At 37.8% G+C, this 16,212-nt stretch overlaps 1 protein-coding gene across 4 annotated transcripts in view; it reads left to right on the forward strand.

Moving 5' to 3' along the window:
* Positions 1-16,212, forward strand: part of LOC139729161 (voltage-dependent calcium channel subunit alpha-2/delta-1-like) — a 106,490-nt gene that overhangs the window by 81,097 nt on the left and 9,181 nt on the right. For all 4 annotated transcript variants that reach the window (XM_071640089.1, XM_071640090.1, XM_071640091.1 and 1 more), the window contains 14 exons: positions 1,219-1,290; positions 2,362-2,423; positions 3,066-3,133; positions 3,967-4,027; positions 5,185-5,318; positions 6,243-6,336; positions 7,938-8,000; positions 8,916-9,034; positions 9,619-9,705; positions 10,460-10,521; positions 11,841-11,882; positions 12,437-12,508; positions 13,387-13,457; positions 14,946-15,024. In XM_071640089.1, the coding sequence (XP_071496190.1) occupies positions 1,219-1,290; positions 2,362-2,423; positions 3,066-3,133; positions 3,967-4,027; positions 5,185-5,318; positions 6,243-6,336; positions 7,938-8,000; positions 8,916-9,034; positions 9,619-9,705; positions 10,460-10,521; positions 11,841-11,882; positions 12,437-12,508; positions 13,387-13,457; positions 14,946-15,024 (1,086 nt within the window). The remainder of the gene's footprint in view (positions 1-1,218; positions 1,291-2,361; positions 2,424-3,065; positions 3,134-3,966; positions 4,028-5,184; positions 5,319-6,242; positions 6,337-7,937; positions 8,001-8,915; positions 9,035-9,618; positions 9,706-10,459; positions 10,522-11,840; positions 11,883-12,436; positions 12,509-13,386; positions 13,458-14,945; positions 15,025-16,212) is intronic.

The following is a 16,212-nucleotide window of genomic DNA, read 5'->3' on the forward strand; positions in this document are numbered from 1 at the left end:
AAATCCTTTCCACCGGGAGACACAGAGCCAGGGCGGGAGAAATCAAATCTCAAGCGGGAGAACGGGAGATTTTGCAAAAATGGGCTTTCGGCGGGAGATCTCCCGTCGAAAACGGGACAGTTGGAGTCTCTGTTTCTATCCACGTAATTAATATTTTGTGAAAATATTGCCTCCCGTAGCCCAGATATCATCTTTAGGATGGGAAATCAATTACTATTCCCAAGTAAAGGATGATAGATATTTCTCATTATATCATCGCAATTCTTGATCCGAAATTCAACCACTCACAAAATCGTCATTGTCTTGCAAAAGTCCAAATTTGCCAAATATTGTACTCACAAAATATATGGCATATCTAGTAGTTGACCAAGATCTAAGTTTGAAATGAACCAGAACATATAATTTTTGCTGTGAGATGAAGGAATGTTATTATTCTTTTCTACTCTTCAATTAAAGTTTTGTCATTAAGTTTTATATTCTACTGTTATATTTGATAGATCTAAATAGTGCATTATAGGAAGTTGCCATTTTCTGCATTCTTTGCCTGAGCTAAAGTGTGTTAATCTATCGGTGATATCTTTCAGAGAATATATTTCAGTACATTGATGTCAAGATTTAGCATTCATGTTCAAATTTGCTACACTGTAGGAGCATTTTCCTTAAAATAAAAGTTAAGGAAAGAGAAAAACTATATTCCGGTATAAGAATTAACCCAAATTACTGGTAGTGTGTGTTTGTTAGAAAGAATTTAACATTTACTCTTGAGTCCAGATATCAGTGATAAACAATGCTTTCATAGTCATATTTCCTGATTTAGATTTTCGAAATAAGCAAGGAGAAAAAGTCTATATATGTTACTGCTGAAATAACGACTTGTCAATTAATACCCTATCAATTTTCCATCATAAGCAGCTCTAGACGTGTCGATGCTCAAGGCTCTGTAAGAATATGCCACTCCAGAAGATAACATAGATTGGCTTCCAGCTTTCACGGCAAACAATAGTACCCTTATGAAGTTAAATCTGCAGAGATATTTGGGATCCCATGACTTCTGTTTTGGAATGGTCTAAGGTCAAAGTGAAACTAACTATGCCTCGGATGAATGCGAAGTTTGCAGTGCAGGTAGTTTTGAATCTGGTGCAAGTAGTTTTAAATCTGATGCTGTCGAGATGATGCTCACTTATACCGGTGTCATCGTTGTCTCTTGTATCTTTGAAGCTGAGGAGGAGCATGATTGACAGGCAGAACGGCACTGTCACCTTTGAGACTCCCCTTATGTCCAGAGATGAGGTGAGAAAGAAAGATGAGATATTCCCTTTGGTAATGACGAAGGAAGTTACATCTGAAATTCGTTGGTGCACATACTCACAGTATAAGCTGTTATTTTTTGTGAGGGTTTGCCATAATTTTCACCAATTTCGCAAATCACAGTTGGACTGCAAATTTAACAACATGTGAAAATGTCACCATGCACTATAAAGGTAATGGTAAGGTTATGAAGGCCTTTTTGTCAATTCGTGAAAACATCTCTCGAAAATGTCTGTGACCTCGTGAAAATATCTATACACAAAAATAACAGCGTATACAGTATATATGTATAATATTGATATAGCGGTATTTGTTTTTCTCCGTGTCCTCATTTTTTTCTTTAATCCAAGCAAAGTGTCACCCAGTGCATAAGTCATAGTAAAACTAGTGATGAGTTGGGAATTATATTGATCAGTTTGTAAAGACACCTTGAAGATATTCATCATGTAAAACTGAAAGTCACCTCTGCCAATGCTTGATCAAACCGTAATGATATCATCCTGTGACTAGTTGTAATAGTCTTTAATGCAAGGCCACAAATCAGAGTAAATGTGCTATGATGATAATACAAAAGAAGACAACACACTGTCTATGAGCAGGGCTTGATAATAGCAGTGGTCTGATGGTGGCCCAGGCCACTAAAATTTGATGTTGGGCCACCAAATTTTTAAAAAGGTTACTTTTTGCTGGCCCGATGGGACAACTAGGATTCAAAATAGATTGTTACATTTTCTTTTGCTTTGGGCTACCACATACTTTTTTTTTTTTGCCCCCAAGATTTCAGATTAGAAAATCCTAAGTGGCCGGATCAGACCACGAGAGAAAAAAGTTGGTGTTGACCTCTGCTATAAGTATCACTGAATTGATAACACTGGGATGTAACATCAACATTAGAATGAAGATATTGGAAAGTCTGTGATGTTTTATGTTGACTGAAATACGTTTTAAGTCATCTGTAAAGCTGTGAAAACCATTTTGTTCTGTACTCAGATTGACTCATATTCTTGACTGTTTCTTATGAGCTTTCCTCTTACTCTTTTTTTTTTTAAACAGCGCTACATGCAGTATGTAAACATGACCTACTCCTACACGTTTATTGATAACACCACATTCAGGTAAGCTGATTTCCATTTTTTGTTCATATACATTTTTAGGCAGCAGCTTTAGGAACCTGAGAGAAATGAAAAAATGAACTAGTATTGTACTTTTACACATACAAACAATGTACAGCTGTATGCATAGTTCCACTGAATAAGGATGAAATGCTATAAAGCTGTGTAGCGATTGCACTCTGTTTGTGCATAGGGCCTCCTGTACTGTGCTGTGTATACGTTATTAATTTTCTATATATATATATACGGGACATTTCATTTTCCCAGTGGTCACAGAGAAATGTGGATCGTTGTAAGTTATATTATGGGTCTGATTCTTCCAAGTTTAGCACATGGATGCTCTCGGAGCTGAATGATATGTTAACACAATGGACATTCCTGACATGCTCTACAAAACTCCTCATTTCTCTTTGACCACTGAAGCAAATTGGATGGGGTTTTCTGTAAGATGTCAGTAATAAGTTATACTTTCACACCCTGAAAGTGTATTTGGATTGATTCACTATGTTTAAAGTTATCATTGCGGAGGGTTTCATTGTATTTTTTTTTTTTGGGGGGGGGGGGGACATATGGTACCATCCCTTTATAAAGGGAAGTGGCATTTCACTGTGATAATGAACCTGATTGACTCTGTTCTTCCCGTAGTGTTGCCATTGCTCAGCCAAGCTTTGATCTCAAGCAGTACAGAGTGCAGTCACTGACCAAGTCTGATGGTAAGTCTGCTGATCATACAATTTGTATTAAAGGGAGGTGAATGAACACTGGAAGAAAAAACAAACAAACAAACAAACAAAATGAGCACACTTGCAGTGACGCCAAATGTCAAGCCATCATTGTTTATTAAAGTTTGATACCAGTTATTATTCATTACAGCAGGTTCTAACATAAATACAGAGATGATATTCAGTTTTGATTTCCAGGAGATACAATACTAGTAATATTCACAGGCCACAAAATGTTGAATGGGGGGGGGGGGGGAAGACGGGGACAGCTGACAGACCCAAATGGGTCCGGGCACTCCAATTCCTTATTCCTGGTTTGGTCCAGGGGCAATGGCAGGTGTCTGTGTGTGTCTGTGCTTGGGGGGGGGGGGGGGGAGGGGGGGGGGGAGGGGGGGGGGAGGGGGGGGGGAGGGGGGGGGGGAGAAGAGTGGGAATGGCAAAAAAAATAATGGGTTTTAGTGCATGTGCTTTGAAAATTTTTAAGATTTTCTTATCACGTATATTTTTGTAAAGTCCATAATTGTCTCATCATTTTTGTATTTTGTTTTATTTTGTAGCCAGAAGTGATGGAGTAACCACCAAATTATTGCATTTAGAAGCATTTTTGCACAATGTAATCAGGGGACTTCTAACCTTGTGAAAGATGGGTCAATGAGGGCAGCATTACTGTAATTTTTTTTCCTCATAATAGTAATATTGATGATAATGATGATGAAAACAAAGATGGTGATGATTATAATTGTACTTAATCCTATTCTTATCTTTTGTGTTATTAGTGCTCTCACAGTTATTGTTCCAAAAATTTGTTTTGTTTCCCCCTAAAGCCACACAAGACTTACAATACATCCAGGAAAACAGTGAAACATTTTTCCTGATTGCACCTTGGTGAGTCTTTGCTAATGGCAACTTTTGATTCATGTGAGTGTATGGCAGTGTTTTTGTCTGTGAAGCACTACATGCATGCAGGACCATGTTTTTAAGTGTATGCATGTGTTTCACAAATCAGAAAATCAATGTTATTTTGTGAATTTCTTAGGTTGTCACAGTGAGGTCACATTTGATTGACCCAAAGTGATTGCCCAGCTCAAAAACCTGCAAAAAGTCACAGATTAGGATTTTTTATAATAAGAAATAATGATAATAAGGTCTTATTTACCCAGGGTAGCCACTTCAGTATTGCCACTGCTCTACCAGAGGGCACTGACATCGTTATTACCCTAGTGTTGCCAGGTACCCATTTACACACCTGGGTCGAGAGGGACATGGTGGGTAAAAACATATCTTGTCCAAGGACGTAAGCACTGGGCGAGATTTCAAACTTGGGTCCTCCGATCAGGAGTTGGGAGTCTTATCCACTATGCCACAGCGCCCCCTTTGTAATGGACCATGATAATTCTGTCATTTTGGTTGACTGACTCAAATTTTCCATGTTTGGGTTTTACCTGGGAGCTTGAGTAGTCTTTTCTGTACTTGCTGGCAAATTTTGATGGTGTAAAACAAAACCAAAATTGAGATATTAGCAGTTTTTCTGGACCCAACAACACAATATTTGTGTGTACTTAATACAAGGACCACAGAACCCCTTATTTCAAAAAGGAAATTGTTTATAAGTGGAAATACTCTTGAGTAAATATATTAATGAATGCACTTTCAAGGTTATTCAGTAGATCCAGGGGTTGGGCAGGGATCCAGGTGGGAGGGGGCAATTTTTTACTTTCAGGTTTTTTTTTTTTTTTTTTTTTTTTTTTAAACTGCATAGTTGAATGTCTTAAAAACAGACATGAGTGTGCTTGGTAGGCATTTTACCAATGTGATGGAATATGCATATGGACACCATGCCCCTACAGAAGCCCTCAAAGCTGCCCCCAAGTTTGCTATGTTCTCTGGTAGTAGTCTAATAGAATGCGTGGAAGATGAACGTGGGATACTCGGGTGAACGCAAGACCCCTTGGTCTCTAGTTGATTAATATAGCCAGTTTTGATAAGTAATCGTGTGCATGAATTCTGAGTTTAAGGGAAGAAAATACTTGTCATCATTTCAGGGTATTCTGTGAGGAGTTGCAGGATGGAGAAGGTGACATACCGACTGAAAATATTTCCAATGTAATCCGGATTAATATTGGACAAGCAGCAGGCCCATCTGTACCCAGTACTGATAAGATACAGCTGCCAAATTGTGAGTTGCTCATGATTTCTTACCTGATTTTCTCTCTGTGCCAAGTTCCCTTGCTTGCCCATCTTGTGGTGTACACATATCCTCACTATTTTTTCCTGTCATGACAGGTATAAACTTGAGAAGAAGAAAGTACACGCTTTACATCAAATTATCTGAGAGTTTTGATGTAGTTGTAAATACTTGGAATCTTGCAAGCCTTGGGGTGGGGTGGGGGGTGAGGGGGGGGGGGAGTGGGTGGGTTCATAGTTCAAGTGTTCATTCAGAGTTCCAGAACTGGCATACTTTTGTGCATGTTATACCAAGCAGTGATTCTTCTTCCTTTTTTTTAATGTTTGATTTGTATGTTATAACACAATTTTGTAATTTGCATTGAAGTGGAAGTTCTGGTCCCATAATTGTAATCTATATAAAGTCTTTACTTACTTCATTTGTTCGGCTGTTATGACATTTTTATATAATGAAAGAAAGCTGCCAGTCCCTAGGACTTGGTTATAATGGGAGAGGCCTGTATGTTGGATATGGGGTCTAGGGCAGTTACCCCCTCAACAATTACACCGGACCCTTCCCCTGGCCCTAATCCTAATCCTAATCCTGAACCTAGTCCTAACTCTAACCTAAACTCCTAACCCCTAAACCTAACCCTAACCCTATTCTTTACTCTAACCTTAGCACTAAACAGTATTTAGTTGGAGAGTAATTGCCCTCTGGGGGTAATTGCCCAGCTATGGGGATATACTGTACATGCACTTCAAGGGTTGAGGGTTATTCATGTTTCAACCATCTATGGTATGAAAGGGTCAGTATTGGAACCTGTCCGTTCGTGATAAAATTCATTTCATCGAGTAATCCATCCTCTCGGCTGAGCAGATATGTTGACCATTTTGTGCATGCTGTGCTCGCTGCTTTGATATTTCCTTTTCATAGGTGATGATGACATGGTGAACAAACTGCTTATAGATGGAAAGATCACGTCCAACTTGGCTGATGAGTGGGCGAAGCAAGAATCTACCATGGTGGAGTGAGTCTTTTTTTTTCCCCTTGTTCTGCGTGCATCTACTCATACAGAGGCTACTCTGTTTTCTTTGCTGGATGGGATGGGAAGGGATAGCAAACAAATACTGTATACACCGAATATTTTGCGAGGTTCTCATTTTCGCAAATTTTGCGTGTCAGGTGCTAGTCGCAAATTTAAAAGCATGTGAAAATATCAACTCTGATCCCGACATAAATGTGATGAATGCAGACTTCTCCATTCAGTACTGGACTCCACAATCACAGATTTAACCACTTGTGAAATTGTCGTGAAGTCCCAATTCGCAAAAAAATTAAATGGTGTATACAGCATATACCATGCACTGAGAGGCTGTAGTTGTTAATTTATTGATTCCTAGGTGACAGTAATAGCAACCCTGAAGAAAAGAGTGCAGTTTTGTCATCAAGGGATCTATAATTTCACTTAGTGGCTCAAAATAGTGCTTGATATATTTGTTTTTACTATATCCTTTCAACAAATCTCAATAGAAAACAGATACTGTAAAAGTGGAAATTTTTGCGGTGTTGAAATTTTCATGCATTTTGCACAACCAGGAGCTAGCAGGAAAATAAAAGCACGCGAATATTTTTGCGTGCCATATGTTCCAGTACTTGATGTCTTAAATGATTCCACGGAATTAAAAACATGTGAAAGTCTTCTTACACGGCCAAGCGTGAAAAATTAAGCGCGTGAAAATATCCACTTTTACAGCAGTAAGCTTGCTAGAATAAAAAATGTTCATAAAATCTATTGCAGGACAGACAAAAAGTCTGCTGAGATGGGCATGAATTACAAAGCAGTCTGTGAGGCCGATGTCTCTAGCACTTTCGTACGCATGCTGTCAGAAAAAAAAAGAAGAGAAAACAATGATCGATCATGTATCTGTGGCGCAATTATATGGTATCGTGCACTATACCATGAATGTTATGTTATATTACATTTTTCTTCATTGGCATTATATTGTCACATTATAGCAATGTTATGTATGGCCACATGACTATGTAGGCCAGTCACTGAAGAGGATTTCAGTAATGAAGAATATTAATGGAAATCATTGTATGAGGTATGGCCACATGAATATGTACATTTGTATGTGTAGATATATCGTTGAATGTTCCAGTACTTTGCACACGTTACACAGACTAACTCGCTGGAAATGCGCGTTGGTGGTGTTATTGCTGGTGTTCTTGCTGGAGGTGTTATTGCTGCAATTTTTAAAGTGACAGCTATGAAGGGGTCATCCTGACAAGTGAACTATATAATTATTACTGTATTTATATGTTTTGTTTATATGCTTATCTAATTTTACTTTTGCCTATGTGTTTCTACTTGCGTAATATTTTTGTTAAAATGTAACCATTGCATTCGTTATTGTTTGCATTTTTTTTTTAATTTGAGTTTGATTTTGTGTTTGTTAGAATGCAGTTCAAACCAAACTAAGCCAAACTAGAGCTTATCCCAAATTTACTGTGATGTAGGACGCTGAATAAGTGCTCAATTCAGCACATACTGGCCCTGTTCTGATTGATGTAGAAGAATATAGCTGAAGTGGATGATGTTTATGATGATTTGTGATATCTTTCCAGCAATGGCTTTCTCTATGTGCTGGCTGCCACCCAGGGAGGCCTGACCAGATTCTTCCCCAAAACGTGAGTCAGTAGTTCTCTTTCTCTTCCATCCCGCACCCCAACTCAGTTTCAAGATCCCCTCACCCCTCTTGATCCCAGGAGTCATAGTTTCCTTTAATGGAGAAGATGCACACAGTTGACAATAATACATAGACTAAGATCAAATTGATAAAATGATTTAATATGTAGTCAAAATCAAACATGATAGTAGACAGTTAAGGAATTTCACAGCTTCACATTATAGTTGCTACCACATATGCAAGTTAAATTTGGTCATCATAACCTCATTTGATCACAAGCTTTCCACTGACCAGCTCACAAGACTTGACGTATCTTCCCATTTTCCAAATAAAAAAAAAAACCCAACAACAACAACCAACCACTAAAAGGACAATATAGCTTTCCCACCACAATTTTGTTGCATCATATCAGCAATGATTCTTCTAGGATGGACTTTTGGAGGGATGAAGTTGTTAAATAATTGACAAAACATTTAATTTGCCAGTGGGAAGGTTGTGAGATGGTGTCATCATCTCATCTGCTTTGTACAATATGGTTGTGGCTAATACCATTATTTGATTCTGAAAGTAGTACTTTCCCATTCTGTTTCTGTGAATTTACCCTATTTTAATCTCCCCACCCCCTCCCCCTGAAAAAAAAAATATATATGTATATATATGGATATAGCATTACACATAAAGAGAAATATGTCATTGAAGCTTGTGACATTTTTCGAAACGTTCGCTATTGACGTAAACAAAAGGCTTCTATATTGGGAAATATTGAAACAGCGTGCATTATGGGTGGAAATGAGCTGCTTGGCAGAGGTCTGCGCTCTATGATTTGCTTTTCTAGTTCAATATGGAAATTACTATTGAGAGGGTAACTTTCAAATGTATTTTGAGAGTGTTTTTGTCTGCGTCTCATGACCGCCAGCATCCCGATGCAATGGACGGAGGAGGAAAAGAAGAACATGCAAGATCCATGGGAACAGGATTACTACCAGCGCAGCCTCTACACAGACAAATACGTCTTCTCCGTTCCGTACAACAGTGGTGAGTAATCCCACAAGAAGAGGGAAGTGCGGTAGAGATGTTGCATGAAATGTGTGCTTGAATGGCAGTGGTATTCGTCTTCTTGTGCAATGGTTGTACAGGGGATGATACTTTTTTTGCAATAGAAACCAAAGCCCAAATGTCAGTGTGGATTGAGTAAAGTACAAATATTAGTAGAACACATCAGTGACAATTTTAGGAAAATTGGGCGATCAATCAAAAAATTATGAATTCACTGGATAGGGAGAATACTACGGTTACACTTCATGATGTTATTTTGGACAACAATATAAAGGAATTATACGGAGGATTCCACAAAATCTCATATTTCGTGAAAAGTATGTACATTTCATCGACTTGTTGCTGACATCATATATGAGGGTAATATTATTGTGGACTTGATCGACCAATCACAAAATCAGGGTTCCAACAGGAGAGGCTGCAGTAAGATTCAAATGGTCATTCAACATTTTTGTAAAAGTCTCAGATGTATGCCAACTAAGGTTTAGGTATTCATAATGTACATTTTGGTTGTAAGTGAGAAAGTAATTCTTTCTGTCTATATTTCTGTTGTGTTTCTATAGGTGAAGGCTTCTATGATTATGCATCTGAGTACATTGCCAACATCACAATCAGCAAGTCTGTCTTCGTTGGTGATGTGGTTCCAGCAGGTAAGAAAATGGGTGATTTGACTCACACTCCGTCAGCTAATCCTTTGCTGCGGGTAAATCGATTGGAAAATTATAATTTTGTTATCAAATCTCATCTCTCATTTTTGTGTCAGAGTCTCTGTGTGTCTGTCTGTAGGTCTGTATCATGATCAGTGGTGAATTATAGTCCAAGTGAATGAATTTTAGGTTCATTAGTGGAATTCCAGCTGTCTGGTAGAGGCAAACATATTTGTATATTAACAACCATCTATTTGTCTGTAGCATGTTGTTTATTTGTTCTCATATATTTGTATTGGAGAAGAATTTGCTATATCCCCAAGTGTCATTGCCTTTTTTTTTCTTTTTTAGTTTGGTTCTAACTTGTATCCATTCTCTTAACCTAGTCCTTTGCACTTGGTTTCTAGTGGGACCCAGGCTTAACAAACTTGCCTTTAGTTTTAAATTTCCATCATATTTTTCTAGCATTTTTACTTAAATTCAAATTTTTATAGATATGACACAGATATCATATTTTACTCTGCATCTAAGCTTGAGACCATGCATCATTCTATGTGTTTGTATCTGGTGTATTTTTTTCCCTGAGAAATATGAAAATATATTGAAATGAAATATATAAAATGCAATGCGGATTGTGAGGCAGATAGGAAAGTGTTGTATAGAATATTTTTGTATGTAGAGAGGTGGCAAGACAACTGCATTCACCACGTGACTACTCATCAATTTCTTCTCTTGTGTTTATTTTACTTTGTATCAGTTGTTGGAGTGTTAATGGACCCAGCTTTCTTCAACGATTCCTGGACTGATGTTACCTCACTGGTAAGTATCATCAAGTAGCAGAAAACAAAAACAAAGTTTAGAATTTCAAAGACTTTATGGCATGTTGCAGTATAGATATGAACAGCTCCATGTATAGATTTGTGGAATTTATTGTGGTCCTTGAGCAGTGAAATCAATACTCTGAAAAAAACAAAAACAAATTACACTGAGCGGTGATGATGACATAGGAGCCTCACATATATCAGAAATGTAGCAATGTAATACCATGTGCTTAACAAGTTCACCTGTGTAGAATTTATGCATGCTTTCTTCTTTTGTTCTGCTCTCTTAAGCCTCTACTCATGCATTCTCATAGTGAGGCTGCCATGTCATCATCCTTGTTCATTGTGATTTGTTATAAATTTTGTTAACATTTTTTGTCCTCATCCCGATCACTATAAATTCTGAAACTCTGTACCCAGTATAACCAATTTATAATTGTTCATATGTAAATGTCTGAAAATCATCCAGAGGTCTCCTTTAACTTAAATATATTTTGTTAATGCTGGAAGAAAGACAATGAATTACAAAGGATGAAGCAAATCTGCACAATGGCACACTGTCCAGTTGGGAGCAATTGAACTTGAATGCCTATGTATGCGTGGACTTTGTGTGCAAAGTGTAGCAATGAGTCACAGAGTTTAATGAAAAAGCCCCATCCAATACAATACCACACTGATGATGTCACAGTCTTTTGATACAGCTTTGGTAGGATCCAGGTGCTAGAATATATAGTATTGTGTTCACTAATATTCAGGCCAGGTGAGGTTGTGTAGAACCAGTTTCTATGGTGATGAATGTCTATGACATCACACGTGGTTCTCCATACCTGAGCTTCTCAACCTTTTTTCTAACCAGAGGCTCGCTTTGGCCCCTTACATGGTTTTTTGAGGCCCAGTTACAAATGCATTATAGATGGAATCCAAATCTTTTTTTTACTTCTATTTGGGACAGACATCACAGCCCACAGGTTGAGAAGCATTATTCTATACTTAATTCATATTAGATTTGAAATCCTTCCTAGATTGTAACCATGGCTACCATTAGTGAACGTAGCACTTTGATTTTGGTAAAAGATTTTTCACTCTGTAGTGTGTATAATGTGTACTACTTTGATTTTGGGCGATTTTTTAGTTGTTTTTTTTTTAAATTCTGCATATTCTCCATATGATCATGATGAACTGAAACTACTTTGTTTAAAGTGAAGAACTCAATGAATCAAGTCCAGTACGGTCTGATTTAATTGTGCTTACTTGTGAAATTCTGATATTCATATCACTGAAAGACATTGTTATCTATGTATTTGTTTTAATAAACAGGGCTTTAATAACAGGATGCTGAACTTCTCATGTGCAGACGTGGTAAGTGACTATGATTTTAAGTAATTGGTACAGTCTATGTTTCTGGCACTCTTGCAAGTTGCATTTATAGCAAGTGCTTCAATTCTTCTTATTCTTATGTTAGGTTCACAGATTGAGAAAGTTGATATTTGACAGACCACTATGCTTTGTATGCATCTTGCTATTCACAAGGAGGAGGGGAAACAATAAAACTTTAAGTACCTGCTTGATTTGTGTCTCTCTCACACATGACCTTAATTAGTCATGTTTTATATGGGGAACAGATGCGGCAGAACCCAATGACAAGGCAGACATGCATATGGCTTGCTTCTTTCCTAGACAAGCAATGCTGCATGTCATTACGTTGCCAGACATGAGTGTTGGCAGGTTCAGGCTTTCGTTAGGTTTAATATGCCAGAGATCTGGCCTCTTACGAAATGAGACTCATAACCCTACATTTTTTAGGTGCAATGATACAAAAGCTTTGATGGTGAAATATAATTTGATTGTTTGATCTGCTTTATACAGTGCGTAAAATGAAGCGAGCTGTTGATGTACTTGTCCGTTTTTTCCAGGACCTGAATTGCTATATTCTGGATGATGGTGGCTTCGTTATCGCTTCAAATCAGGCTGACCTCCAAGCAAGCGTGAGTTTCACATTCCTGTTCCACCCCACACACACCCCCTCTAGTTTTGTTGTTTGCCAGATAAAAAATGGTGCCTTTTTGACCTGTCATTATTCTGAGACGGTAATGTAGGCACGTTTTGGGAAAACATTCTGATTTTAAAATCTATATAACTTTCTAGAATCTATAGATTTCTGTTACGGTCGATACACATGTAAGTAATGAACAGAGATGTAGAGAAAATGCCAAGCTTTGATTTGACTCATATCTAATGGCAGGGCTATGATTATTTTTCTTTCAAATGGCCAGTAAGTCGTGGTATTGTCCAGGAATCGACTTTTGTACACAAAACAGTGTCAGAAACTTAGAATTTACTCGCAAATCCAATAAGCAATGCTGCTTGATATTCAATCACCTCATAATGCAAGCTACATAATGACAGGGGTGAAATCACGAGTCATGCTTTCATTGAACTGTGACATGTGGCGATTTATCGATCGGTTTGGGCGGGTTTGTTCATTTGAGCTAAAATATATGCAAACATGACATGCTGTTGACTGAGTTTGGCATATGAACATGGCACACATAGAGTTGATAGTCATTTCTTTCATTTGTCTCAGTCAGTACACTGAATACCCCGAATATTTCGCGAGGTTTTTATTTTCGCGAATTTCGCGAGTTGGGTGCTATTCGCGAATTTAAAAACATGCAAAAATAACGGCTCTCATCCGACATGACTGTGACGTAACTATGTGCATACATTTCTCAGTTCAATACTGGTACTCCACAGGCACGAAAATGTTGGGAGGTCCCAATTCGCGAAAAATTTAGACTCAGTAAATATATGGCGTATACAGTAGTTCCCCTTCATGAGCATGTCATCTTTTACTCACACACAGGTGGGTCGTTTCTTGGGCGAGTTGGATGGAGAAATCATGGGATTACTGCTGGATGATGGAGTGTATCTTCTGTGAGTCTAACTTTTGACATCTGGCCTCTTTGTTGCAGTGATGCATCATAGATTCTCAGATGACCAATCATACTGACAATTTTGACTGACACAGATTTTGGATGCCATTTTAGTCCATGTTTTATTAGCTCATAAAACCTGAGACAGACAGTGTTTTGTGATCATACTGAGATGAGTTTAGAATGCATTGAAAAGTTTCAATGCTGAAAAACACAATTTTTTGCTGCTTGAATATTCCGTACCAGTATTTCATTTTGCTACAAAAACAAGTTATATATTACACAGTACCTGTATACTGTTTAAAGATGATTGAATAAGTTATGAAATAAGATCATTACAGAAATAGTTGGTAAGAGAATGAAGAAGTGACCATGGGTATGTGAATAAATGGTTGAATGACTAGATGGATCAATAGATACATTGAGAATGTCAGACAGACTAAGTGACTTCTTAGTCAACTGACCAATTAGTCAACTGACTAAATAAACGATCTATGTTTCTCAAATTTATGAAGTTCTTCCGTCGTGATGTTTTCATTGCAACTGATTGACAAATTGCCCTACATCGACGTAAATAAGCACTGAATTGATCAGTGTTTTAGTAGTAGCCATGACACCCGCTGCACGCTATAAGGATTAGAACCAACACTTGCTGTCGGGCGAAAGCTCGGTGGTCTAGTGGAGATGACGCCTGTCCGGTGATCAGGAGGTCGTGGGTTCGAATCCTGCTCGAGTATGTACGCCCATGATTTTTTATCATGGCTACTACTAAAACACTGATCAATTCAGTGCTTATTTACGTCGATGTAGGGCAATTTGTCAATCAGTTGCAATGAAAACATCACGACGGAAGAACTTCATAAATTTGAATAACAAAAGCAGTTCCCGCTGCACGCTATAAGGATTAGAACCAACACTTGCTGTCGGGCGAAAGCTCGGTGGTCTAGTGGAGATGACGCCTGTCCGGTGATCAGGAGGTCGTGGGTTCGAATCCTGCTCGAGTATGTACGCCCATGATTTTTTATCATGGCTACTACTAAAACACTGATCAATTCAGTGCTTATTTACGTCGATGTAGGGCAATTTGTCAATCAGTTGCAATGATCTATGTTTCATTGGACAAATGTGTGAATACCATGTCGTCGCTGGGGTGAAAAGACCTTGTATCTCAAATTTTGGTGAAAATTACTTTCTTGGACTTATGGTCAAATAATCGGTTTAATAAGTGATGTCATGTCCAAATCCTAACTGTCTTACCCCAATAATGAAGCCACCATGGCATGTCAAGGGAAAGGCTCTCCCGTTTGATATAGCGCTTTGGCCGCCATGTTTTTTGGCTCTCCTGAACATTTGACATTTTGTAGATACGAGGCCTTCTCGCCCCAGCGATGATATGAATATTACAGAAATCTGCATCAGTTATCAAAAAGTTATGGAATATAGTACATGTTCTACTTTGTTTTTGTTTGTTTGTTATTGTTTTACTCAGGAATTCCACAGTTGACTATCAGGCTGCCTGCCCCAGGGTTGCATCCTCAGACAGTGCTGGTGTGAGGTCCTGGTTTGTGGTAAGATAAATTCCCATTTTACTTTACTACTCTCTCTCACACACGCATAAAGAGAGATATGTACACCGCCACATTACTGCTCACATACTACAAAATACACAGAGCAATATATATGAATACATACTTGTATGTGTGTGCCTCCCTTTCACATTCTCTTTTATGACCTTCACCACACCTGAAAACGTAAATGTAGACACACACTAGTCATGTGTTTTCTGTGTTCTGTCATGTCCTGACAAGCTGTAGAAGGTGCCTGTGTATTTCTAGCCATATGTCAACACCCTTTTCCAGTCAAATCTTCTCAAAGCAAGACCATATATTTATGATATGAACTTAAAGGACAAGTTCACCTTCATAAACATAAGGATTGAGAGAATGTAGCAATATTAGTAGAACACATCAGTGAAAGTTTGAGGAAAATCGGACAATCCGTTCAAAAGTTATGAATTTTTGAAGTTTTTGTGCAGTAACCGATGGATGAGAAGACTACTGCAGTGTATGAATAACTTAGATGTCACATGCGTACAACAATATAAGGAAAATATAAAGAGAATTTCACAAAATTCCATCTTTTGAAAAAAATACACGTTCCCCTGACTCGTTACCGACAAATGTTATGGGTAATATTATTCCCCCTGCCTTTAGAAAGAGGCAAGTCAAGAGCTCCTTTATTATGCGAGAAAAGTGAAAATATGTTGAATTTTCTTTTACATTTTCTTTATACTGTTGTACGCATATGACTCACAAGCTGTAGTAGTCTCCTCATCCAGCGGTTCCAACACAAAAACTTAAAAAATTCATAACTTTTGCATCGATTGTCCAATTTTCGTCAAACTTTCACTGATGTGTTCTACTATTATTGTTGCATTCTCTCAATCCTTATGTTTATGAAGGTGAACTTGTCCTTTAATTACTGATGAGTCTTTATGTAAAATTTGTGTGTTTCCTAGTTGAAATAAACATCCAATTATGTGCAAAACAGATGATCTTGTGGAAAATCAAGTCATTAATGAGACATGATAGGTGTCAGTTAAAAATCACATAAAATATTAGTCGTTGACATTATTTGTCAAATACAAATGTACTTAAAGTGGATTCTGCTGTTTATACTTTCACTTTTTCTCAGATACTCTGCAAGATTATCAAGCACATTTTGCTACTCTGTACAGCTCTTAATTCAGCCAAAGT

This window comes from Diadema antillarum, unplaced genomic scaffold, assembly GCF_040938485.1.
Source record: "Diadema antillarum isolate AM-2024a unplaced genomic scaffold, OU_Dant_1.0 seq00000221_RagTag, whole genome shotgun sequence".
Classification (NCBI taxonomy): domain Eukaryota; kingdom Metazoa; phylum Echinodermata; class Echinoidea; order Diadematoida; family Diadematidae; genus Diadema; species Diadema antillarum.